We start from the raw sequence: 22,565 nt of genomic DNA, 5'->3' as shown, positions 1-22,565 counted from the left end.
ATATTTAGACCTTGTACGACAATGCTGATAATACTTGTTGCTCGTTGGTGCTAATGTTAGCGTGAAGAAGTGGACTCTACAAGGACGGGTTCTGGGCGTGAATTCATGTATACACACCAAAGGAGGGCCAGCGTCAAGGTGGCTCCTGCTGGCCGAGCTGTGGCTTCAACTTCTCCCATTGAGAGAGACACTACAGTCTTCGCAGACCTTGGCGTATCATAACCGAGATTCTATGTCCGACCTGAAAATAGCTGAATTCCGGGAAGACAGGAAACACGCTCATAAAGCCCGCCCTTGGGGCCAAGATTCAATGTACCATCAACGTCGTAAGGTTTCCCAGACCAATGCAAGCAAATGAAGCCACATGCCCCAGTTGATAACTTGCTGTAACTGCTCGGTTTCGTGTAAAATCCCTGAGAGTACACTTAGTTTGGGCCCTTGCTACTTCTCCGCATGGCAAACCACTTAAAGCTCAATCAGACTTTCCTCGACGGCGACAGGCTGCGGTTGATGTTGCTGATGTGGTTGACCATACGGGGCTGGAGTATGTTGTGGCGCAGCTGGGAATTGGCTCTGAGTATAAGTGGGATGTGGCGCATTGTACGAGCCTCCCGTCGACATGGCCTGCTGAGGTTGCGCTGCTGGGTGCTGTTGTTGAGGAGGATATTGTTGTAATTGTTGAGTTCGCTGCGGAGGGTATTGTTGGGATTGAGTTTGAGGCGGGGGTTGCTGGTACATTTGAGGAGAAGGTGGTTGGTTGAACTGACCAGGCAGCGGCATAGATTGGTGCTGTTGCGGATATGACGATTGCTGAGGAGGTTGGTGTTGGTGAGCAAGCTGGGTCTGTGGCTGCGGAGTAGGAGCTTCAGAGGGCAGCTGCGGCATCTGAGCATAGGGTGTGGGGGTTGCCTGAGGTTCTGGAGGTGGCATTTGGGGGTACATAGAGGGAGGCTGCTGAGATTGCTGGAACGAATATGGTTGCTGCTGTGGCTGTTGACTTGGATGTTGGTACGAAGAGGCAGGGGATTCTTGCTTCTGACTTGAGTATGAATATGACCGTTGAGGTTGAGGTAGAGTCGTGGGCTGAGAAGGCGGAGCATACGAGTCGAGTGGTGCATTGCTGAAATAGTAATTCTCTGCACCGCCTGGACCTGTGTTCATGGAAGACGGCGGCGCCCCCGCTATTGACGGGTACATTCCTGAGCCCTGCGGCACGGCAGGGGATGGCATGGCGTAGGCAGCATAGCCCGGGTTTCTCTGATTGTATGTGTTGTTCAATCGCTCTTCAAGCATCCGGTCGTAGTAGCGGACGACGGTGGACAGCTTTGCGTGTAATTCAAGTAACGCATCGTTCTTGGACATGGTTTCGCCTAACGTCCTTGCCAACTTTGGCCGAAGCTTTCCGATGCTCTCGTAAAGCTCCTGTATTTGTGGTTCCCGTAAGATGGTGCCTGCTGGCTGATGCTGTAATCGATCCACCAATGTTGCGAACAGGTTGATGTTCTCGGATTCCACGACCGACAACTCGTAGTCACTCTTGGGCATAACAAAAGGCTGAGCTGGGGTAGCCCCGTTCGTGGTGGTTTTCTTGAGGTTCGCCGCATGCTTCTTGGCCTGCTCCTCGGCTTCCTTGAGCGACAGTGCAATCGCAGCTTTGAGGTCGGGGTCATCTTCTTCGTCATTGGACGCGCCGTTTGTCTTCGCCTGCTCTTGCTTTGTTTGAGATTGTGGAACATAACCTGAGCCAGAAATTCCTTTGGCTTCTTCCAGGCTCATCTCCAACGCCCTCTTCAGGTCCTCGTCGAAGCTGGTGTCAACTCGGGCACTGCGGGGTTGCATTGCGCCCGGCTTGGGTGCAAAAGACACTCGACGGTCTTGGGTGCCGCCCGACTTCTTCGTCAGTTTGTCGTAGCAGCCGTCGTCTACACGGACTGGTTGCATGATGCCCAGGTGAGGCAGGGGGATGGACTTGGAGGAACACTGTTGATCAAAAACGTTGCCACAATTCCTGCAGTGGTGCTTCCGGTTGGTAAGAGTAAAGGCCGTCCTGCAACGCATGCACACATCGCTGTCGGTCCACTCGGGGGGTGCACTGCTGTCCAGCATGGTGCTTGAGATGTCGACCTTGGGCGGAAAATGGAAGCCCTCTCTTTGCAGACTCTGATAGACCTGGTTTATGTATGACAAATCGTATCTTCCCTGTGTTGCGTTGGCCCAGGTCTGGATCAGTTCAAGAATCTTTTGCTTGACCTCTTCGTTGACTGCCGCGGGTCCGTAGGCTTTCAGTAACGAGACCAAGTTGTCCATGAATTCGCGCGATGCAATTTCACTAAGAAAATGCGAACCGCCGTTTTTGACGCACGTGTCTGTGAGCTTCAGGGCGGACAACTGAATGTTGGGATTCTTGTTGCCTATTCGCTTCTTCAGGGACCGCATGGCATCTTTAGGCTGCACTGTTTTCGAGCGGATGAGATCGGTGATTTCGAGGGATGTTGCAATATCTTCTAAGCTCGAAGACGTCGCTTTGTCGATCTGCTCGTCGAGCACAGACGTGCCTGACGTGAACCACCCGGCCATGGTGGGAGACTGAGCGCCCTGCGTTGGAAATGATGAGGTGGAATATTCGAGGAGATTGCCGGCCGGAGCAAAGGTTTATCCTGGGCGTGGTTCCTTGCTTGAACGAGGGGCAACTCTAGCTATGCGAGCTAGATGTGGAAACGAGATGAGGCAGATGATGGAGGAGTAGTTGAGCCGCATGTATTCGGTCGAGGCTTTGGCAGAATGATGTCTGCGCCTGTCTACGCGCCACACACGCCACAATTGTAATCCACCGTACGGAGTAGACCCACAGCTCACTAGCCACAGGCCGTTCTCGCAGGGCTCCCCCACGTTCCCGTAATCTGCCGAGCGGTGCTCCGTACTGTGTAGTGGTTCGCCGTACCTAGTTTAGCCTCGTGGCCTCGTGCAGTCAGCATCAACGAGTGGTGACGAGGCACGAGAGGCTCGGAGAGGCAATCGCCATCCACCTGCGCCGTCTCCGTCCCGCCTCCATTGTTGATCTGCGGCCCCCAATTGCGTTCACAGGCAACTCATAAATCTATACCTCGCTTCACACGTATCCAAGTCACTTCTGACAAACAAAACAACCTTGCCACCACTGGTCAAACGAGCCCTTGGAGTCTCACTTGAGGTCACTCGTCCCCCTACAAGACTATATGATCGATATTCTCTTTCCATCGCTAAACGCTCAACTCCAAGCAGTTAAGTCGAGAACTCTCTCACACAAGGACTCGGCCCGAGTTCGTGCGCAATGATCCTCCGGTGAACAGAGCCTACTTATCGCCATGGCGGCGTTCGCTTCCTCATCCGCCATATCCTCCTCCCACACCACTTCTACCGCCGGCAGTGCCAGGAGCAGCTGGACCCATCCTCGTGACTCGGGTCTAGATGCAGGTCCGGGCACCGGCAAGGTGTATCCTCACATTAGAGACATTGTCCACGACGCCACCGCTTCCTTCCAGACTGGCGGCTCGCTTACCCAGTACTTGACTGAAGTCGAAAACTGTACTGCCGTGGCAAAAAGCTCCGTCGACTTTGGCCGCCATGATCTCGCCTACAAGAATTATGTTCGGGCATACGAGATCGCCGTCAATCATATCCCGACACACAAAGACTATGGCTTTTGGGACAACAACCCACAGTGGAGGGCTAAATATAAGGCTGCGCGGCACAAGCTGACCGACTTGGAGGGGCACATGACACAGGTGAAAGCGTTAATCGAAGAGAACAATGCCCGCCACGGCACCCAACCGCAGTCCCGCCCAATTCCTCGGAAGCCCCTATATTCCAGTGGTTTCGGAATCCCATCAAATCTGGTGCCTGGTCGGCCAACCTCTTCCGGGAGCAACGATGCCACTCCTCGGCCGGGCTCGCCTCAATCAGAACTGCCTGAGACTCTCCGAATACAACGTGCGCGTCCTACCAGCAAGCCCAAACCGGAGACTCTGCAAGGCCGGCCCTTGACAGACACCACGAATGACCTAAGTCAAAGATTCGCGAAGCTTAGGGGGCTCGGAAATGGCGGCGACCAGTCAGACTTGGTGTCCATGCCGAGGGCGACTGACTTCCAGCAAGGTGCAGCCTACACATCCCAGCCGTATGCGGGCACAAACGGGACACCTCTTTCGCGGCTCAATGGGCCTCGGCCGATGACAGCATTTGGAAATGGGCCTATTCTTCCACCAAAAGTTCCAACCACTCCACCAAAAGTACCCCTGGACACCTCCATGGCCATGCCCAAACCTCCCAGTCCCACCTACAGCCCGATAGACAATACTTCGGCGCGATTCCATACGATCGGCAGTCGCTTGTCTGCTGAGGGAGGCCGCCCACCATCGGAGAGAAAGCAGACCTACTATCATCAGTCGCAGAACTCGTCCACTACTTCCCTGCAACTCCAAAAGACCCGCGACGAGCTCTCTGCTCCATATCGACCGACGACCCCGAATGGGATCAACTCCGCCATCGTCTCCAAGAACAGCTCCAGTGACCTACCTCACCATACAGTCGTTGACGCTGCGACGCTTCAGCAGTACATGACCAAGTACAATGTGCTTCTTATTGATATTCGAGATCGAACCATGTTCGATGACGGACATATCATGTCTACCTCAGTTATATGTATAGAACCAATTTCCCTCAAGGAGGGCGTTTCAGCAGAGGAGCTGGAGGATCGACTTGTGCTCGCCCCTGATACTGAACAGTCACACTTTTCTAGGCGGAACGAGTTCGACCTTGTGGTGTATTACGATCAAAATACAAGCGATGTCTCCTACCTGAGCGGGCCTCCAACGTTGAGCAAAGCTCCGGCGCTGAGAGCTCTGTATGACACGCTCTACGAGTTTAATGACACCAAGCCTCTGAAGGATGGCCGCCCTCCAGCGCTGTTGACTGGTGGTCTGGATAGTTGGGTTGACTACATGGGCGCACAATCTCTGGTGCGGTCAAAGACGGCCGCCACCCTAGGGACAACGCGACAACGACCTGTGGTCGCCGGACGGCCAATTGCACGACAGCGCATGGTATCTGCAAATTCCCGCTACGAGGTGCGAAACAGACGCCTCCGCGATCACAAGTTCCTTGACGAGAATGAGCAAGAAGCTTGGCGGCAACAGGCACTCCAGGAGGAGGTGACCCCGATCGAGAAAATTCAAACGGGCAGCGACGATGCCTATGAAGATATCGAGGTCGAATCAGAACCGCCTTCGCCCTTCATTCCCGACTATGAGACGTTCCTGCGGCGCTTTCCTTCCATCCAGCAGCAGGAGTCGATGGTCATGCCGGCTCGGCGGCCAGTGGCGTCGTATCCCGCTGCTCTTGGACCACAGTCTGCTCCACTTCCGCCAACACCGCTCCCTCAGGTGCCGGCAAGACCTGCCCCTGCCATCCCCAGACCCAGTTACTCCGGTCATGCCGATATCAACGCACCGCAACCTGCCCTGGCCAGAGTTACCTCTGCGACTCGACCACCTCTGTACTCGACTGTGACATCCCTACGCAGGAGACTGCCTAAGACAGGGTTGACGAACTTTGGGGTCACATGCTACATGAACTCCACGTTACAATGCTTGTCGGCGACCATTCCCTTGTCCAATTTTTTCAACGATCGACTTTACGAGGCTTACGTGCAGCGCAACTGGAAAGGCAGCAACGGCATTATGCCCAAACTATACGCCAACTTGGTTCAGGCCGTGTGGCAAGGAGATAGTGAGGTCATCAAACCGTCGACGTTTCGAAACTTCTGTGGCCGGATGAACCGAGAATGGGTGATAGATCGGCAACAGGACGCGAAGGAATTCTTTGACTTCCTGGTAGACTGTCTGCACGAAGACCTGAACGTCAACTGGGAACGGACGCCGCTACGACCTCTCACCACGGCGGAGGAGATGCAACGAGAAAGAATGGAGATCGCAAAAGCCAGCCCGATCGAGTGGAAGCGATATGAGCACCGCGACCACAGTTACATGTCCTCTCTCTTTGCTGGCCAACATGCCTCGCGACTGCGTTGTTTGACCTGTAAACGGACTTCGACCACCTATGAAGCCTTCTACAGCATTAGCGTGGAGATTCCCCGAGATCGGCCTGGCCACATCTATGACTGCCTTTCATCATATTGTCGCGAAGAGAAGCTGTCGGAGCTTTGGCGATGTCCATACTGCAAATGTGAGCGTGAAGCTACCAAACAGATCATCCTCACCCGCTTGCCGCAGTTCCTGGTCATCCACTTCAAGCGTTTTGCGGCCTCGAAGCATGAGAGAGCCAAGAAGATTCACACGCCGATCGAATTTCCTCTGCATGACCTCAGCATGGACGACTTTGTCATCCCTCGGCCACCCGCTCAGCCAGATCAGGACGGTCGGATGAACATGGAGCTGGCTACCACAGCGCCTTACACGTATGATGCGTACGGTGTGCTGAGGCATCTGGGTAATAGTGGCGATGGAGGCCATTACGTCTCCATTGTGAAGGACCAGGGTCGAGGCTGTTGGAGGAAATTCGACGATGAGAGACATGTCGATTTGGATCCGAACAAGTTGGGGTCGAGAGACAGGCTGCAGAACGGCGAAGCCTATATTCTGTTTTACCAAAGAGTGCAAGGACGATGATCGATCAGCTGGTTTTCGCATGAGACATTGAAGTAAGCGACGCAAGCGTTCGTGCAATGGGCCGGGTTTCCCGGGAACTGTCCGTTGTTATAGATACTCGACTGGACGGGACGTTCTGGGTGCCGTCAGGATCCTGTGAATATTCGTATTTTGGTGCGATGAGGAGCCACGAAGGATGTTTGATATGATGCAATGAACATAAGCGCCGGGTAATTATCCCGCGTCGCTGCTCTGAAGGTTGTCTCTTTTCTTGGTCTTGCCGTACATTCCACCCTCGATTCGTCGTCGTTCGATTGCCATCTTATAGGGTGGTGCTGTTGGCGGTTGAACCGGGTCGAGGCTGACGTGGCCTGCTGGTAACTTGTAGGTAGCGTCGCTATCCCAGGCTGAGAGGTCGCCACAGGCCAAGAACGGGGCGATGTACCTTGGCGGATCAGACTGTTCGTCGGGGAAATGTAGTTCGACGACGCCGTCAGGGCGTCGATGGCGGGTCTGTCCTGGCGTTCTGGCCCCACCGGATGGTGCTGACTCTGCAGAAGTAGTGGGCTCATCATCGGACTTTTCTCCCACAGCAGCATTATCCTGCCTGCCTCGTCCCGAGACGTCTCCGTTCGCCGGCTCGGGTGCATCTCCGATCTCCGGCGTCCACAGCACCTCCTCTCCGTCTCTGTTCCGGACCAGCACCGGCCTGTAACCCTCACAGACGACAAACGCCTCAATACTACTCGCCCGACTGGCCCTCGGCTTCGCCACACTAACCCTCTCGAATAGAATTCTCAATTGTGCATAGATCAAATCCACGTTCCGGCCTCTAAAGATCTTGGCGACGAATTTCCCACCGGGCCGCAATACTTTGGTCGCGAGCGTCAGTGCCGAATAGAGCAGTTGGCTTTGGACGTAGATGTCCAGGGAATGCAGGCCCGTGACGTCCGGGGCGCCGTCGGAGATGACCAGGTCGACGAGGTGCGTGCTGTCTGTGGGCGTGAAGGCCGGATCGATGGCGTGGAGTAAGCGTGGCACCGTGGATGGGTGCGTGATGTCGGCTTGAATTTGGATGATGCCCTCGAGGGGCGCCATGGGCTGGAGGTCTATGGCGACGATCTTGACGTTGGCGCGGGGTTTCAGCTCGCGGTCGAACTGCTTTCCGTCATCCAGGTCCAGAGACTCCATGTCCAAGTCGCCTACGAGGTCGGTTTCTTGTTGGCCCACTTGTGCCATCTGTGGACGGTTGAAGCGGTCCATTCTCTCACACCATGCTCGGCGGCCGAAACTCTCGCCTTTGATCAGGATGCGACTGAGCACTTGGCTCCAACTGCCTGGGGCGGCGCACAGGTCTACCACTCTCGTGCATTTCTCTGGTTCGGCGTAGGAGAATAAATCGAATTGCTCGTCGATTTGGATGAGTTTGAAGGCGCTGCGGGCACGCCAGTTTTGTTCCTTGGCGAGACGGTAGTAGGCGTCCCTTTTGTCTTTGGAAGATTTGCCCATGATTATTAGTTTTGTAAATGTTCAATGAGGGCTTGTAGGGTCGAGTCGAGACAATATCGAGAGAAATCCGAGCCATGCAAGGCTACGAGAATCTGGTGAAGCTATCTTGTGCTTCGCCGGACAAGCGACAGTACGGCGGAACTTTTGAATCAGGCCGCAATTTCAAAGTCCGCAGTTGAGGCCAGTTCAAGAAAGAAGGAAGCGGTCGAGTCACTTCCCGAGACTCCTCTCCCACTCTATTGCAAATTGTTCCCGTGGTGGAACCCTCGCGGAGTTTGTTACAATCATGGCGCCCAGTATGTCGCTGCACAGCGTCGTCGCAATCCTCATCCTCACCACCGACTCTCCGCCGGACACGGCCAGACTGTTTGCCAAATACTACACCCCGCCTCACACCAATGCCACACAGCAGCCTACACAGACGTCGCAGCAGCCGTATACGGGCCTAAAAGAGCAAAAAGCGTTCGAGAAAGGTCTTCTAGAGAAAACTGCCAAACAAACCTCGGATGTGATTCTTTACGACAACAAAGTTGTGGTGTTCAAGATGGAGAGCGACGTGATGCTGTATGTTGTGGGCAGCGCCGAGGAGAATGAGATCTTACTATACAATGTTGTGCTGGCACTGAGAGACACATTAAGCATTCTGCTCAAGTATGTGCTTTGGTCCTCCACCGGCATGGCAGCACGAAGTGAATCACTGACAACCGACCCAGGAACTCAACAGACAAGCGCACAATAATGGAGAACTACGACCTGGTGACACTGGCGATTGATGAGATTGTGGATGACGGCATCGTATTGGAGACCGATCCGGTCATGGTGGCTTCGAGGGTCTCGAAAGCACCGGCACAGGACGCGCCAAACATGAAGAACATCGACTTGAGCGAGCAAGGCATACAGAATTTGTGGGAGTTTGGCAAGAAGCAGGGCATGGAGTTTGTGCGGCGGAATCTATAAAAATGCAGGGCGGTGCAGTGAGGAGAGTCATCAAGGAGTTTTGGCCGAGCAGAATTGGAGTTCTGCGTCTGGGCAGGCAAGCATGTTTGCTGAACACGCCATGGCGTTAGGAGTGGTCGAAATGGAATGAGAAGCACCATGAGAGAGACCGGCTCTTGAAGACACAAGCCTGGCCTGCAAGCTGCGGAGGGGAACGTCAGCCTTGCGGAGGGCGTTCAGCCTCGCCGCCGACAGTGGATCACAAAACCAAATCGACGTCATGGCGACATCGAAGGTTGTGAAGGTCGTCAAAGACTACAAACATTTTAGACTCGACCCTCAAAGGGCGATGCTGAGGGTCCTAAACGTTCTGTCTTCTCTATTCCACCTAGACTTCATTTCGCCGTTCGCCTAAAACCATCGTCCAACATGAAACAGCGGTTCTCGTCCCTCGATGTAAAGGTCAATGAGAAGATCCCGCACATTGCCTCTCCACTTTTCTTACTCTCTTCCAGGTCATCGCAAACGAACTAGCTAGCTCCCTCACCACCCTGCGTGTCTCCAACATCTACGACCTCTCCAGTCGGATATTCCTTTTCAAATTCGCAAAGCCAGGCAAACGGGAACAATTGCTCGTGGACTCGGGCTTCCGGTGCCATTTGACCTCCTTCTCCCGAACCGCAGCCTCCGCGCCGTCCGCATTCGTCAGTCGACTGCGGAAATACCTCAAGAGCAGGCGAGTCACGGCCGTGAGCCAGATAGGCACGGACCGGGTGATTGAGATTACGTTCAGCGATGGGCAATATCGATTGTTCCTGGAGTTCTTTGCTGCCGGGAATATCATAGTCACGGATGCGGATCTCAGTGTGCTGGCGCTACAGCGCCAGGTCAGCGAAGGACAAGAAGATGTGGACGTCAAGTTGGGTGGCAAGTACACACTCGAGGCGAAGCAGAATTTCCACGGCATCCCACCTATTACAGAAGAGCGGGTGAAGACGGTTCTGGAGAAGGCTGTCCAACGAGCTAAACTCGCGCAGGAGGTTGGTGGGAAGAAGGCGAAGCGAGCAAAAGGAGCGGACGATCTAAGGAAAGCCCTGAGCGACGGCTTCCCGGAACTCCCATATCACCTCCTCGAGCACGTCTTCATCGAGACAGGGACAGACTCCACTCAGAAGGCAGATGCTGTTCTGTCGAGTCCCGAGGTGTTGCAGTCTGCGATCAAAGCCTTACAGCGTGCTCTTGAGATATTCAATGCCCTTGATGCCGGTCACTCCAAGGGATACATAATCGCCAAGACCAAGGCGGCTCCGTCCGCGGAGGCACCGACGCAGACGCAGACTCAGCCTGCACAGGAACAGGAGGTGAGCAGAGACAGTCTACTGTACGATGACTTCCATCCCTTTCGACCTGCGCAGTTTGAGAACAAGCCTGGGCTCCATATTCTGGAGTTTGACGGCTTCAATCGCACGGTCGATGAGTTCTACTCCTCCATCGAGTCACAGAAACTGGAATCCCGCTTGACTGAACGAGAAGAGGCAGCCAAGCGGAAATTAGAAGCCACGAGGACCGAACACGAGAAACGATTGGCGGGTCTGCAACAGGTCCAGGACTTGCATGTCCGGAAGGCACAAGCAATTGAGGCAAATACTCACCGTGTTGAAGAGGCATGTGCCGCCGTCAACGGCTTGATTGCCCAGGGAATGGACTGGGTGGACATTGGCAAGCTGATTGAGAACGAGCAAAAGCGAGGAAATGTCGTGGCTCAGATGGTGAAGCTGCCACTGAAGCTCGAGGAGAACACCGTCACTTTGCTACTGGATGAACCTAGCTTCGACGAGGGAGACGAGTCGGATGAAGAAGACATGACAGACGATGAGGCCGAATCAGACGAAGAGCCCGCCACGACGAACAAGCCTACAGCGGGAGAAAGACGGCTTGCGATCGATATTGACCTCGCGCTTTCGCCGTGGGCAAATGCTCGGTCATACTACGAAAACAAGAAGCTTGCCGCTGGCAAAGAGAAACGAACCATGGAGGCGTCGGCGAAAGCCCTCAAATCCGCCGAGCACAAGATCGAAGCAGACCTGAAAAAGGGCCTGAAGACCGAAAAGGCCGTCCTCCGCCCTGCACGGAAGCAATTCTGGTTTGAGAAGTTCTTGTACTTCATCTCCAGCGACGGATATCTGGTGATTGGAGGGAAAGATGCGCAACAGAATGAATTGCTGTACCGGCGATACCTGAAGAAAGGCGATATCTATGTCCACGCCGACTTGCAAGGCGCGTCCAGTGTTATTGTGAAGAATAATCCGAAAACTCCCGACGCGCCGATCCCTCCATCGACGTTGTCCCAGGCCGGCGCGTTGACTGTGTGTACGAGCAGTGCATGGGACTCAAAGGCATTGATGGGTGCATGGTGGGTCAATGCTGATCAAGTCAGCAAAACCGCTCCGACGGGCGAGTATCTCACCACAGGCGGATTCATCATCAGGGGCCATAAGAATCTGTTACCACCAAGCCAGTTACTCCTCGGCTTCGGGGTCATGTGGTTGATCAGCGATGAGAGTCGAGCTAATCACGGCAAGCATCGACTGGAGAGGACAGAGAGCATGCTGTCTGGAGAGGCTGAGGCCCTAGCCAACGATGCCCGGGGGTTGTCCATCGACGAAGACGATGCTGGAAGTGAAGTCGAGCGGGACGGCCAGCATGAACAAGCAATACCAGATGTGGAGGAGGCTGCCGACGAGGCAGCAGAAGAAGAGAATGAAGACGATCGTGGAGTGGACCAAGACGAGGCTCACAAAGGCGATGCTGAGGTCGATGATGAAGATCAAAACCACGACTCATCGGCTCCCTCAGAGGTCGAAGACGAGAGATCAAATCCGTTGCAGATGCAGGGGACCAGCGCTGGCAAAGACACCACCAACGATGAACCCGACGTACAGATCTCAGCCGATCGAGACGCCGAAGAAGCGGAGGACGATGAGGATGACGACGAACACCAAGATACCCAAGACACCCCCCAAGAGGCCACCCCTTCGACCCGGCCGTCCACACCAGCCTCTTCATCCCATGCCACGGCAGCAGCAAGACCCAAACCCGCACACCTCGCACGCGGCAAGAGAAGCAAAGCCAAGCGCGCGGCGAAGAAATACGCCGACCAAGACGAAGAAGACCGCGCCCTGGCAATGCAGCTCCTGGGAAGCACCCGCGCGCAAGAACAGCGCAAGGAAGCCGAAGCGGACAAAGCCGCCAGGGAAGCGAAAGCGCAGGCCGATCGCGAGAGGAGAAAGGCACAGCACGCCAAAGCCGCTGACCGCGAACGCGCAAGGCGGGAGAGACTGGAGAAAGCGGGAGATGCTGGGGCCGAAGCCGCCGCGCTAGACGAAGAGGACGAACTCTCCAGGGAACAGCTGGAGCAGGAACGGCAGGAGTTGCTGGCCATCGACCGGCTCGTGCCCGTGCCGGAACCGGGCGACGAACTCCTCGCCGCGATCCCCGTGGTCGCGCCGTGGACCGCGCTCACGCGCCAGAAATACAAAATCAAGCTCCAGCCCGGGTCGGTCAAGAAGGGCAAGGCCGTCAAGGAGATTCTGGGATTGTGGACGTCCCTGGGTTCCCGGGGCCCGAAGGTCGTCGACGAAAGTAATCGCGAGAGGGAACGTGTCTGGAGGCGCGAGGTCGAGCTGTTGAAGGAGTGGAGGGTCGAGGAGATTGTCGGGGCCGTGCCGGTCAAGGGGTGTAGGATTGTGCAGGGGGGCGGCCTGCTGGGCGGGAGCCTTGGTGGGAGTGGTGGAGGTGGGAAAGGGAAGGGCAGCGGTGGCGGGAAGGGGAAGGGGGGCGGGAGGAGAGGGAGATAAGAGGTACGACAGACACTTCGGAGTAGAATCGAATCCTCTGTAGCGCTAACACGCAATTCTCGGAGGCACGAAGATGGCAGTCAGTTTCAGTCCACTGTAGGGCTGTTGATTCCTATCGACGGTTCTGAGCTCATGTCCGTTGCTATCCGGTCCCCATCCTTGACCATCCAAACGGGCAGAGCGATCCGACACACGATCGCTATATTCACGCACCTCCAGGCCCGTCAAGGAAGGGAACTCTCCGAGGTAGACAAAGAGACGAATACATTCACAGTCCACAGATGGCCTGACTGACTGATTGACAGACAGACTGATCGGATTTCCCTTATATTTGACAGGCGACACCTCGTCTCGTCTGATGCTCTTGCGCCTGACCTACACAGTACCCGTCAAGGCACCGTGTTGGCCAGTAGCGGCGCACGCACCTCCAGAGACGGTGGAGGCGTCGTGGCGCCGCTGCTGGCGGTGCTGCCCTTCCTGCTCCCATTTTGCGGTTGACTTTGCGATTGCGACTTGCCCGATTTCGAGTTACTCAAGCTGACCCACAGGTCGGGGTAATTCGCCTCGGACTGGAAAGGTTGGAAAGAATGCGTTAGCGTGGGGCACCGAATCATCCTGCAGAGCGTAGCGTAGCAGGTATATGCGCAAGCGTGATACGCAGAGGAGACTCACATCCGCAACCACCTCCTTATACTTCCCCCACAGGTAATCGACCTTTTTGTCGACGTCAAAGTCCGAGCGGCAAGTCTCGGCGTCGACCTGCCACAGGTCCTCGTAGACGTCGCGCAGGCCGTTGCGGAACTGCAGCGCGCGGTTCGGCTGGTTGCGGCTCTTGAGGAACGTGAGCATGCCCGCCAGCACGGTGTTGATGGCCCCCAGGACCGTGATGGCGATGCGGGCCGCGTTGGAGTTGGTGCTTCCGATGGCCGTCACGGTCGCGCCGATGCCGATCTGCAGCCAGAGCATGCCGTGCGAGGCGCTCGCCACGAGGTAGTAGTAGCGTGTTTGCACGCGGTAGGCCTTTTCGAGATGTGCGCTCAGGGTGTGTGCGGTGGTGATGGTGGTGTCTGTGGAAAGCGTGGGAGGGTCAGTCTTGTCGTTCGTGCGTGCCCTGGCTTACCTGGTGGTAGGGTGGAAGGCGAAGGGCTGCGCGGGAGGTGGTTCTTCTTCCTCCTTCGTTCCAGGTCAATGTGGGGAGTTTTCGTACCGTCGTCGGGGATTCCAACTCTTTTGCGAAATTCTTCGCGTTTGTTGCTGGTTGGGGGAGTCGAACTGCTCGACATGTTCCGTGGAGTGCCAGCACCGACACCAGCACCCTCACCGTCTCGGCCGCTGACGTCGCTTGGTCGTGCGTCGTCAACTTGAGTGTGTGTTGCTGTTGCGGCGCTTTTGGAAGGGTCTGCCAGTAGGCTTTGACTGTTCAGGGACATGGTTGGGGGGCTGCTTTTTCCTGCGTTCAGGGCGAGGGCGAGGATGAGGATCAGGAGAGCAAAGAGAGTATAGATTGGAGTGAAAGGAAGAGTGAACGGGTGATTGGGATCCAGACCTTCCTACATATCAATATAGCGCGAGACCCTGCCTTCTGTGAACGGCAGGCAACCGCTCCCATATCTGTGTCCCGTCTCCTTGGGCGCGCCACCACGAGGAGCTGAGGTTCAGTGCTGATCGCAATCGCAGCATACACCCGTAGGTAGCTAGAGACCAATTGCTGACCCATGCAACATGAATGTGGTTTTCAGGTCGAATGGTCTAGACGATGTCCCTGGTGCATGTGGTCGCCGGTCGTGCTGCAAGTGGGAGCTGCTGACCTTTCAGACATGCAGTAAAGGGTAGCTGTTGCAGGGGTTGTCGTGAGATAACACGAGATGAGGCTGACGGGAGACGGGGTCACGAGCGAAGGACACGATCCAGCGCAAGAGCTCAGCGTCAGTTGATGAACTGGCCTGGAACCGTGTCACCTACATTTACTGTGTCTGTTTCAGTTCGCGGGCAGGTTCTGCACCACGAGAGCAGACTCCGGGTAGACTTGGTTTGGGAAAGCGGTGGTAACGAGTCTTAGCAGAGGAGTGGCCGAAGACCGAGTCGGGGCCAGAGAGATGTCGAAGGTGGTCGAATGACAGCAAAGGCATTGGAATCATTTGGCTGTTCTGGCTGTTTCTACCGATAAGGCTGCAACGGCTATGAGTCGCCAAAGGATCGCAGGCAATTGTAGCGCTTTCTGCTTTGGGAAGCCGACACAGACGGTTTTGCAGTCGCAGTTCGTATTCAGCCAGCCTCCTGACGGCTGATGCTGTGGCTACTTGTCATGGTGTGGTCGATTCGCGGATGTCTGCATGAAGAGGGTTCAGCTGTCAATGGCTAACCAGCCATTAGGATGTGGTCTGGTCATGTTAGTGAGGAGGGAGGGGACGAGGCGGGGATGGGACCGGGCTAGAGGGTATGGAGGGGTAATCGCTGGGTACAGTACTAGGTTCCATATAGACTCCCACCGTGTCGCTGAGGTAAGGCTGAGATGACCGTGAGGTGATTGTGAGGTGACTGTGAGACGACTACGAGGCCAACTTGAGGTGAGCGTGGGAAGGCCGTGAGAAGCCCCAGCGTCATCGGAAGCATGCTCCGATCGCCTTGTCGGGTGCTGGTCTCCAACTCTCCGACGCCGCTGCACATTGATTACCTACAGTATCAACGCGATAGCAGTATTCCGTAAAGTTCACAGAATTCTTCATCCCATGTATTAATTATCAGTTAGATCAGCGGCCGTCACCCTGCAATCACCAGCCTCAGACACCTACTATGTGCAGGCAGCTGAGACCCTTCCATCCCATTGCTTGGTGGCTTACAAGCCTCATGAGGCTGAGCCTTGAATTCCTGTTCTGTCCAGAACGCAATCAGACTGACCAAAGTTTCCCCTTTCCATGCTCAACCATGCCACTACACTCCAGGGGTAAACAGGCGGCCGTGCGAGCCTTGAAAGGCAATCTGATTCATCTTTGCACCAACCTCGGTGAAGGCCAAGGCATCCAAGCCTCTAACTACAGTACGGAGTATGCCCGGCCAAGCCGCTAACAAAGGCACCGCCGCCACCAGCGCTGCGCTATGGATGGCACGCCGGTGGTTAAAGGAGCGGTGCACCCTCTCGGTACGTCTTCTGGCATATCTTGTGCAGCCTTGCTCGTATCCGTCCCGTTGCAATGTATCGCCGCCCCGAAAGTCCCCTGGCGGAGCCGATGCTCTCTTCGTCTCCAAGCTCACCCTTACCGTCATTACCGCCCCAGCAGCCTGGCAAGACCGCAGAGAGCACCGCGTACTTTCCAGTCGACAATGTTGATGGTTCTCCCATACAAGCGCAGCCGAGGCCACTCCAGTCGCACCGACGCTGTGGGCCGTTCGACTGGGCCTTCGAGATAATTGCTTGGATCATCTCCCTCGCCGGCATGGCCGCCGTGATCATCGTGCTACACGTGTACGAGGATAGGCCGCTTTCAGATTGGTCTCATGACGTCTCTCTCAACGCAGTCATCTCCACTCTAGCCCTGGTGTCCAAGGCGTGTCTACTCACCGTCACGGCGTCCTGCATCAGCCAGCTCAAGTGGGCGAGGTTCACCAACCACAAACGGCGGTTGATCGAGCTTGAACTGTTCGACGCAGCCGCGAGAGGTGTGAGCGGTTCCTTGCGTATGATGATCACCCCGACATTGTGGCATATGGCTTTGGTGGGTGCTTTCGTGACGGTGGCCGCGATCGCCATAGGACCTTTTACGCAGCAAGCTGTTACCTACCCCTTGCGCGCTGTTGTCACATCGACCGCCACCGTACAACGGACTCAAACATATCGGAACTCGGCACCTGGAGACGTTCTGGTCCTCAAAGACGTTCCTCTGACAATGAAGGCAGCAGCCTATAGTGCTCTGTTCGATCCGAGCACCGCTACGACGCGTGCATCGACGGTCACTCAGTGCAGTACTGGGAATTGCACTTTCCCCGCGTACACGTCGCTAGCGGTGTGCAGCAAATGTGTGAATGTGACTCGGTTGGTGGCTCGCAATGGTTGCACTGGCTCCGGGTCCAGTATCCGGTGTAGCAGCTATACGCTGCCAAACCAGCTTCTGCTTCAAGGCGACCTTCAAGGCGACGGCGGACTGATCAATAGCTCCTCGACCGTGACGCCCCACCAAGAGGTGGTGGAAAACCTCGGTTCCAGCTTGACCAACCTCTCCATCATCGTGTCCCGGGCCCGTTACGGTATAACACCTGATGATATCCGAGCCTATGACTGTAGCATCTACTTTTGCTTGCAGAAGTACCAAACGGATCTCCGAAATGGCGTGTTCAAAGAAGGGGTCATTGACGAATACGTTTCTGACGTACCTTACGGGAGCTCGACCCTCGACTACAATATCACTGCTCCCTCAGCCTTCGTTGCCGCAGAGGAGCAGACCAACTTCACGGTGAGCGCCTTCAGCTTTCGCGCGGTAGCAACGTATCTTCGGACACTGCTTGTCGGGGATGCTGTTGGTGCTCTCGGGGAGGCCTCGTACACCTCAGATACAATGAACGCTTTGTACAACTCATTGTCTTCCGCTGAAAATGGCACCACCATTCTTGATGCATTAGCAACAAGCATGACAGCAGAGATCCGCACAAACCCAGGTGCGGAATCGAACGGTGCGCTCGCATTGGGGACAGCCACGCAGGACACCACGTACATCCACGTGCGGTGGGCATGGCTCGCTCTGCCTTTGGCGCTGCAGGCTCTCGCGCTCTTGCTGTTGGCTCTGACGATGATTTCGAGCACCCGCAGTGGGACTCCGATCTGGAAATCTTCTCTGCTCGCCGCTTTGTTCCTAGGACCTTGCGGCAATGTCTCGCAGAGGCCGGAACCTCAACATTCCACCTCAGGGCCCAACAGCAATGTCTCCTCGAGTGTCTGCACCCTGAAAGAAATGGAAGAAAAGGCCAAAGCGATGCGGGTGCGCCTTTCGCGTGATGAGAATGGCGAGTTGCGCCTACAGTAGGTGTTGCTTCTTGCGTCTGTCAGAGCAAGCCAGCGCCATAGATATGTATATAGTCATTTTCCTCGCTTTACCTGCAGAACAACCCCAAAATTTCTGTGTGTAGGCTCGGTGCAATCGCGTGAACTGCTGCTGGATCAACTTGCGATTTACCTTACCGGGGCCTTACTCTCAATTTTCACTATTTTGGGGGTCAATGCCAGCTCAGTCCAGTAATTGCGAGACAGCAACAGAGACCCTACATGAAGCTCTCTCTTTTGCTTCACCTTCCGGGCTGGTGATGATGGACGGACTCAAGCTAGTCACGCCCTTGGTGACTGGTGTTAATCGCGCTCGAGCGGGCACTGCGGGGCACATAAGCACGTGACGAGGCCCATAAGTTTTCCCCGCCTTCCACCTGTTCCGAGGTGTGTCATCACAGACTCGCGACCTTGTCTGACTCTGCGTTTTCCACCTTGACACGCCTAACTGTGCGTAAATGGGCCCGTGCACACCGTCTGACTGAGCTAGTGACGGTGATACTATCAGCTTCCGATGATCATGCGACCTCGACCGGGAGACCAGCAACTAGCCAGGTGACTCTGCAGCAAGGCTGTTGGATACAGGACTGTTCCTCTTCATGCCCCGACCTTCTCTTCTGCTTCTCTGCATCGATACTGCTAATACACGGTACACAAGTTCCCTTCCTTTCTGCGTGGCTGGTCCACTGTCCTCCTGTCTCAACCCCTCTGGCGTGCATGAGCAACTGAGAACCTGTACCAACGTCATCAACGACTGTTTCAGGCACTCTCGCATCTCCATTCCCATCACATCCCGCAACTCCGGGATCCGGTGATCAGACGACTGAGGGATCATGACAAACCTCCGCTTATCGAATGACTGACCTACATCCTCCTGCTGCAGTCTGTCTCGTCGTAGCAGTGCATCTATCTTGACTCTCGAAGCCGTCGACCATGTCGTTCCTCCGCAAGGCGTCGGATCCTCCAGCCTTCTTCCCTGTCTTCCCTACATACCTGCTCCCCTCGCTTCCTTTCCGCCGCAAGTCGCGTCAATCCAGCACCGACAGCAACGACTCAACCGGCACAACCTTCTCCACGAATTCCGCTCAGTCTTCGTCCTCGTCAAACCCGTTCACGAGGAGTCCAACTCCCACTCCGATCCCTACCTCCTCGTCCTCCGCCATCATCATTCCCCCAGACGACAAGTTCCTCAGTGGCCACAGCTCCCACATTCAATGCGCCAAATGCTCGACGGACCTCTGCCTCACCTCGCAGATCATAAGCAAAGGCTTCATGGGCAGACATGGCCGCGCATTCCTGGTCCAGGGAACGACCAGCCACATCGAAACCATGACGCCTGCCCTACCCAACACGTTTCAAAACAAGTCCATCTCGAGAAATCTGGTCACGGGTCAGCATGTCGTAAGCGACATCAGCTGCGCCATCTGCGGGAGTATCCTGGGCTGGAAATACGTCGAGGCGAGCGAAGAGAGCCAGAAATACAAAGTCGGCAAGTTCATCCTCGAAACCAGGAGGATTCGAGTGAGCGTGTGCTGGGAAAATGACGAGCAGGATACGACACCCGTGCAGACATATGACGAGGCCCTTCCGCTCCCGACGCGCGAGTTGAGGAGGTTGGTCGATGGGCCTAGTGGCGGCGCCCCCCGCGCTGACGGTGACCTGCAATTCGATTCCCAGGACGAAGACGAATGTGAAGACCTCTTTGCAGGCGTGTGGAGCGCTCAGCTCGCGGCTAAGAGGCGGCAGCGGAAGAAAGAAAGATTTGGAAGGAATCCCATTAGCGGAATGCTGAACTTTGGCGCCGGGAGCAGTAACGATACACTGGCATGATCTGCCACAAAGGCTGGGTGGCTGCCAGCCCAACTCAGTCATCATCCGCCTAAGCCTAGCTCCTCTATGATTCTGTCGTTTGCCTTCCTGGCAGCGAGGCAAGGCTCTCTCCGGGATAACAACTCACCACCGTCCAGCATGCGTTGGCTCGATAAATGCACCCTGTCCTGCGAACCCAAACATCATACGCCGCACCTCAGAGCAGCATTATGATACCCTGCGCACATGGCGGCCCGAACCTACTATCTACACCGCCTCTACCAACATTGACACTTTTGTTTTGGATACCCACTCCTGGTTCGGAGATCTGGCACGAATAATAAAAACCCAAATGATACCCACGTTGATCCACGCATGATACAGAGGACGTCGAACGAGAACTGGTTGGAGCTTCACACGGCGCTTACGGCACGGTACGGCAAGGCTTGCATGTATACTGATGATCTTTACGGCAGACCACGGGGATGTAATGGAGCATGGGAAACGGAGCCAAGAGGAACGACACAGAGGGTCGAACACCTCTCTATATACCTAGTATGCATTTGAAGGGGTGGTATCGTGGTCTTTGCTGTCACCAATCAATCATAAGGTATTTAGGCAAGATGGCGAGCAACAGGGTCGAGGATAGTTGACCATAGCCTAGGCTGTCTAGCCAGCCTACCGAGTACTGTCTGTACTGTGTAGCTATGCTTCTCGTCCCAATTCAGCCTGATACCCCAATCAACCTGTTTGGCCTCTTGAAATATTGAAACTCAAAAAATACTGGCTATTCAATGACATTATCGGCTGCCAGTCTTGAGCTAGGCGAGCGTATTTACGGGCACGCTGTCTATGTACCTACGGTATCTAGGCCACGTTCACTTTCCTCCGCGCCCCGGCCAGGAAGGCTCTTCAGTGTAATGAACACGGACTCCTTCTCATTAATCTCCATCGTATCTACAGTAGCACGCAAGTTTTGTACTGCTCGACCTGCACCGCATCCACAGTAGTCCATCAACCCTGTGCTTCTCATACTTCCACCGCAGCCACAGGCAAAATATAAACATCATGCACGTGCGTGATGATGATGGTGATGATGCGGTCCTGCGTGCTCCCCCACCACAAGGCCACCCTCGGCCTTTGCCTTCTTGCCAAACTTGCAGCACGCCTCGTGGCGCCGCAGATTATCCAGCCGCGGAAACCGGCGCTTACACCCGACGTCATGGAACTTGCACAACATGTGTTGATGTTTCGGACGGTGCAGGGCCATGTGGCGCTTGAAGTTGCTGCCCTCGCCGTTGAGGTACGCGTGGCAGACCGGGCAGTACATCTTGTTCCCGCCGTGGTGGGTGGCCACGTGCTCGTCGCGGATGTGCTTGTACGTGAAGGACTTGTGGCAGTTGGGGAACGTGCATTTGAAGGGCGGGCCGCCGTCGCGGGCGTGGGTGTGCTTGACACCATGGTGTTTGTGTTGAGGAGTAGCGGTCGCGCTCGAGGTGGCGGACACGTGGGCAAGCATCGCGGCTAGGTGTTTCTTCGAGATGTGGCCCGTCAGGGCGGCCTCGGAGGCAAAGTCCGCGGCGTCGCAGCCTTGCCATTGGCATTTGGTGACGCCTTTGGCTAGGTGCACGGCTTTTAGGTGCTTTTTGAGGTCCGTCCCCGTGGCGAAGGAGGCGCCGCACACGGTCCCGCACGGCATAAGCCATTGGCAGGCGCGGGATGTGGCGGGGGCGGTGACGGCGGAGAGAAGGTCCTGTGTGTCGGTCAGAGGGTCGGTGGTAGCAAGCCGGTTCGATGGATGTGGCGATCCGGCAGTGAAGTGGGCGTCGTCACACGCTGCTGAGTGTGGTTGTGGGTGTGGGAGAAGTTGCTGATGAGCCACGGCTGGATGGCAGCCAAAGTTGAGAGAGAAAGGTGGCAGGGGAAGTTGCTGACTTAAGCCTGGATTGCCAGAGCACAGCTGTTCCTGGGCGATGGTGTCCCAGTAGGGGGCTGTGTTGGCAAAACACTGATGATGCATGGGGACATCCACTGGAGGGACTACCGTGTTAGAGGGCCCCATGAGCGTATCGAAAGGTTGAACGCCCAGCATGCTCGGTTCCTCGAGGCCCAAGTCTGACTGCGTAAAATCGTTGGTGTCCAGCAATGGGACTGAGAAGGAGAGGCCTAGATTTTTGTCCTTTTCGAATTCGGTCCAGTCGACGCAGTCGAAGCACGAGAAGTCACACTCGTCACAGGTCTCCTGGCATGCAGGGCCATCAGGGCACTGGGTCGTCTTCTCGTTGTCGCATTCGTCACACCCATCAACAAAGTGGCAGGGTCTCTGAATGGCTTTGACATGCTCCTCCACGCAGTCGTCACAGTCGTCGACGCAATCGTCGCAGTCCATCGGTGTTGGTGAGTTGTGATGTGGCTCATCGCAGCAGCCGGGCGAAGGCTGGTCAAAGCTGACGAGGCTATCGTCACCATGGTCGAAACTGACGCAACAGTCAAGAGCGTTGGAGGAGAGAAAAGAGCCATCGTCCTCATCGTCTTCGCAGCACGCAAATGTATGTGGATCGGGTGGGAAGCGCGAGGAGCTCCTGGCTGTGGCCTGGTTCCTGATCGGTGACCTGTAGTTCTGTGAACGACCAGCTAATCTCGACTTGGCGGGGAAGACGTCGAGGGGATTGACATAAGGCTGGTGGTGGTGGTGGAAGTCTTGAGCGGTCAGACCTGGAGAGGAGGCTCGTCCCATGATGCACGCCGGGAATTCGAGCACTGGTCTCTGAGCTTGCT

The 22,565-nt window shown here is 55.6% G+C and overlaps 9 protein-coding genes across 9 annotated transcripts; 5 read left to right on the top strand and 4 right to left on the bottom strand.

The window, feature by feature from the left end:
- Nucleotides 1–465: 465 nt before the first annotated feature.
- On the bottom strand, nt 466–2,577 carry A1O7_09650 (uncharacterized protein; the record flags this gene model as incomplete). The annotated part of the gene is made up of 1 exon (XM_007763637.1): nt 466–2,577. One exon carries the CDS (start codon nt 2,575–2,577, stop codon nt 466–468), a length of 2,112 nt encoding a protein of 703 aa, XP_007761827.1.
- Nucleotides 2,578–3,344: 767 nt separating this feature from the next.
- Nucleotides 3,345–6,665, top strand: A1O7_09649 (uncharacterized protein; the record flags this gene model as incomplete). Its single annotated transcript, XM_007763636.1, has 1 exon — nt 3,345–6,665. One exon carries the CDS (start codon nt 3,345–3,347, stop codon nt 6,663–6,665), a length of 3,321 nt encoding a protein of 1,106 aa, XP_007761826.1.
- Nucleotides 6,666–6,878: 213 nt separating this feature from the next.
- Nucleotides 6,879–8,153, bottom strand: A1O7_09648 (23S rRNA (-2'-O)-methyltransferase; the record flags this gene model as incomplete). Its single annotated transcript, XM_007763635.1, has 1 exon — nt 6,879–8,153. The coding sequence occupies one exon, from the start codon at nt 8,151–8,153 to the stop codon at nt 6,879–6,881; it is 1,275 nt and encodes a 424-aa protein (XP_007761825.1).
- A 286-nt stretch (nt 8,154–8,439) lies between these two features.
- A1O7_09647 (uncharacterized protein) lies at nt 8,440–9,110 on the top strand (the record flags this gene model as incomplete). Its single annotated transcript, XM_007763634.1, has 2 exons — nt 8,440–8,804; nt 8,867–9,110. The coding sequence occupies 2 exons, from the start codon at nt 8,440–8,442 to the stop codon at nt 9,108–9,110; spliced, it is 609 nt and encodes a 202-aa protein (XP_007761824.1).
- Nucleotides 9,111–9,518: 408 nt separating this feature from the next.
- On the top strand, nt 9,519–12,946 carry A1O7_09646 (tRNA threonylcarbamoyladenosine biosynthesis protein; the record flags this gene model as incomplete). The annotated part of the gene is made up of 2 exons (XM_007763633.1): nt 9,519–9,551; nt 9,605–12,946. 2 exons carry the CDS (start codon nt 9,519–9,521, stop codon nt 12,944–12,946), a joined length of 3,375 nt encoding a protein of 1,124 aa, XP_007761823.1.
- Nucleotides 12,947–13,335: 389 nt separating this feature from the next.
- On the bottom strand, nt 13,336–14,376 carry A1O7_09645 (uncharacterized protein; the record flags this gene model as incomplete). Its single annotated transcript, XM_007763632.1, has 3 exons — nt 13,336–13,515; nt 13,619–14,013; nt 14,067–14,376. 3 exons carry the CDS (start codon nt 14,374–14,376, stop codon nt 13,336–13,338), a joined length of 885 nt encoding a protein of 294 aa, XP_007761822.1.
- Nucleotides 14,377–16,380: 2,004 nt separating this feature from the next.
- On the top strand, nt 16,381–17,961 carry A1O7_09644 (uncharacterized protein; the record flags this gene model as incomplete). The annotated part of the gene is made up of 1 exon (XM_007763631.1): nt 16,381–17,961. The coding sequence occupies one exon, from the start codon at nt 16,381–16,383 to the stop codon at nt 17,959–17,961; it is 1,581 nt and encodes a 526-aa protein (XP_007761821.1).
- Nucleotides 17,962–18,911: 950 nt separating this feature from the next.
- On the top strand, nt 18,912–19,808 carry A1O7_09643 (uncharacterized protein; the record flags this gene model as incomplete). Its single annotated transcript, XM_007763630.1, has 1 exon — nt 18,912–19,808. One exon carries the CDS (start codon nt 18,912–18,914, stop codon nt 19,806–19,808), a length of 897 nt encoding a protein of 298 aa, XP_007761820.1.
- A 1,045-nt stretch (nt 19,809–20,853) lies between these two features.
- Nucleotides 20,854–22,524, bottom strand: A1O7_09642 (uncharacterized protein; the record flags this gene model as incomplete). Its single annotated transcript, XM_007763629.1, has 1 exon — nt 20,854–22,524. One exon carries the CDS (start codon nt 22,522–22,524, stop codon nt 20,854–20,856), a length of 1,671 nt encoding a protein of 556 aa, XP_007761819.1.
- Nucleotides 22,525–22,565: the final 41 nt, after the last annotated feature.

This window comes from Cladophialophora yegresii, assembly GCF_000585515.1.
Source record: "Cladophialophora yegresii CBS 114405 chromosome Unknown aczIN-supercont1.7, whole genome shotgun sequence".
Classification (NCBI taxonomy): Eukaryota; Fungi; Ascomycota; class Eurotiomycetes; order Chaetothyriales; family Herpotrichiellaceae; genus Cladophialophora; species Cladophialophora yegresii.
The sequence above is the reverse complement of the archived record's forward strand: the minus strand, read 5'-3'. Positions and strand labels throughout refer to the sequence as shown.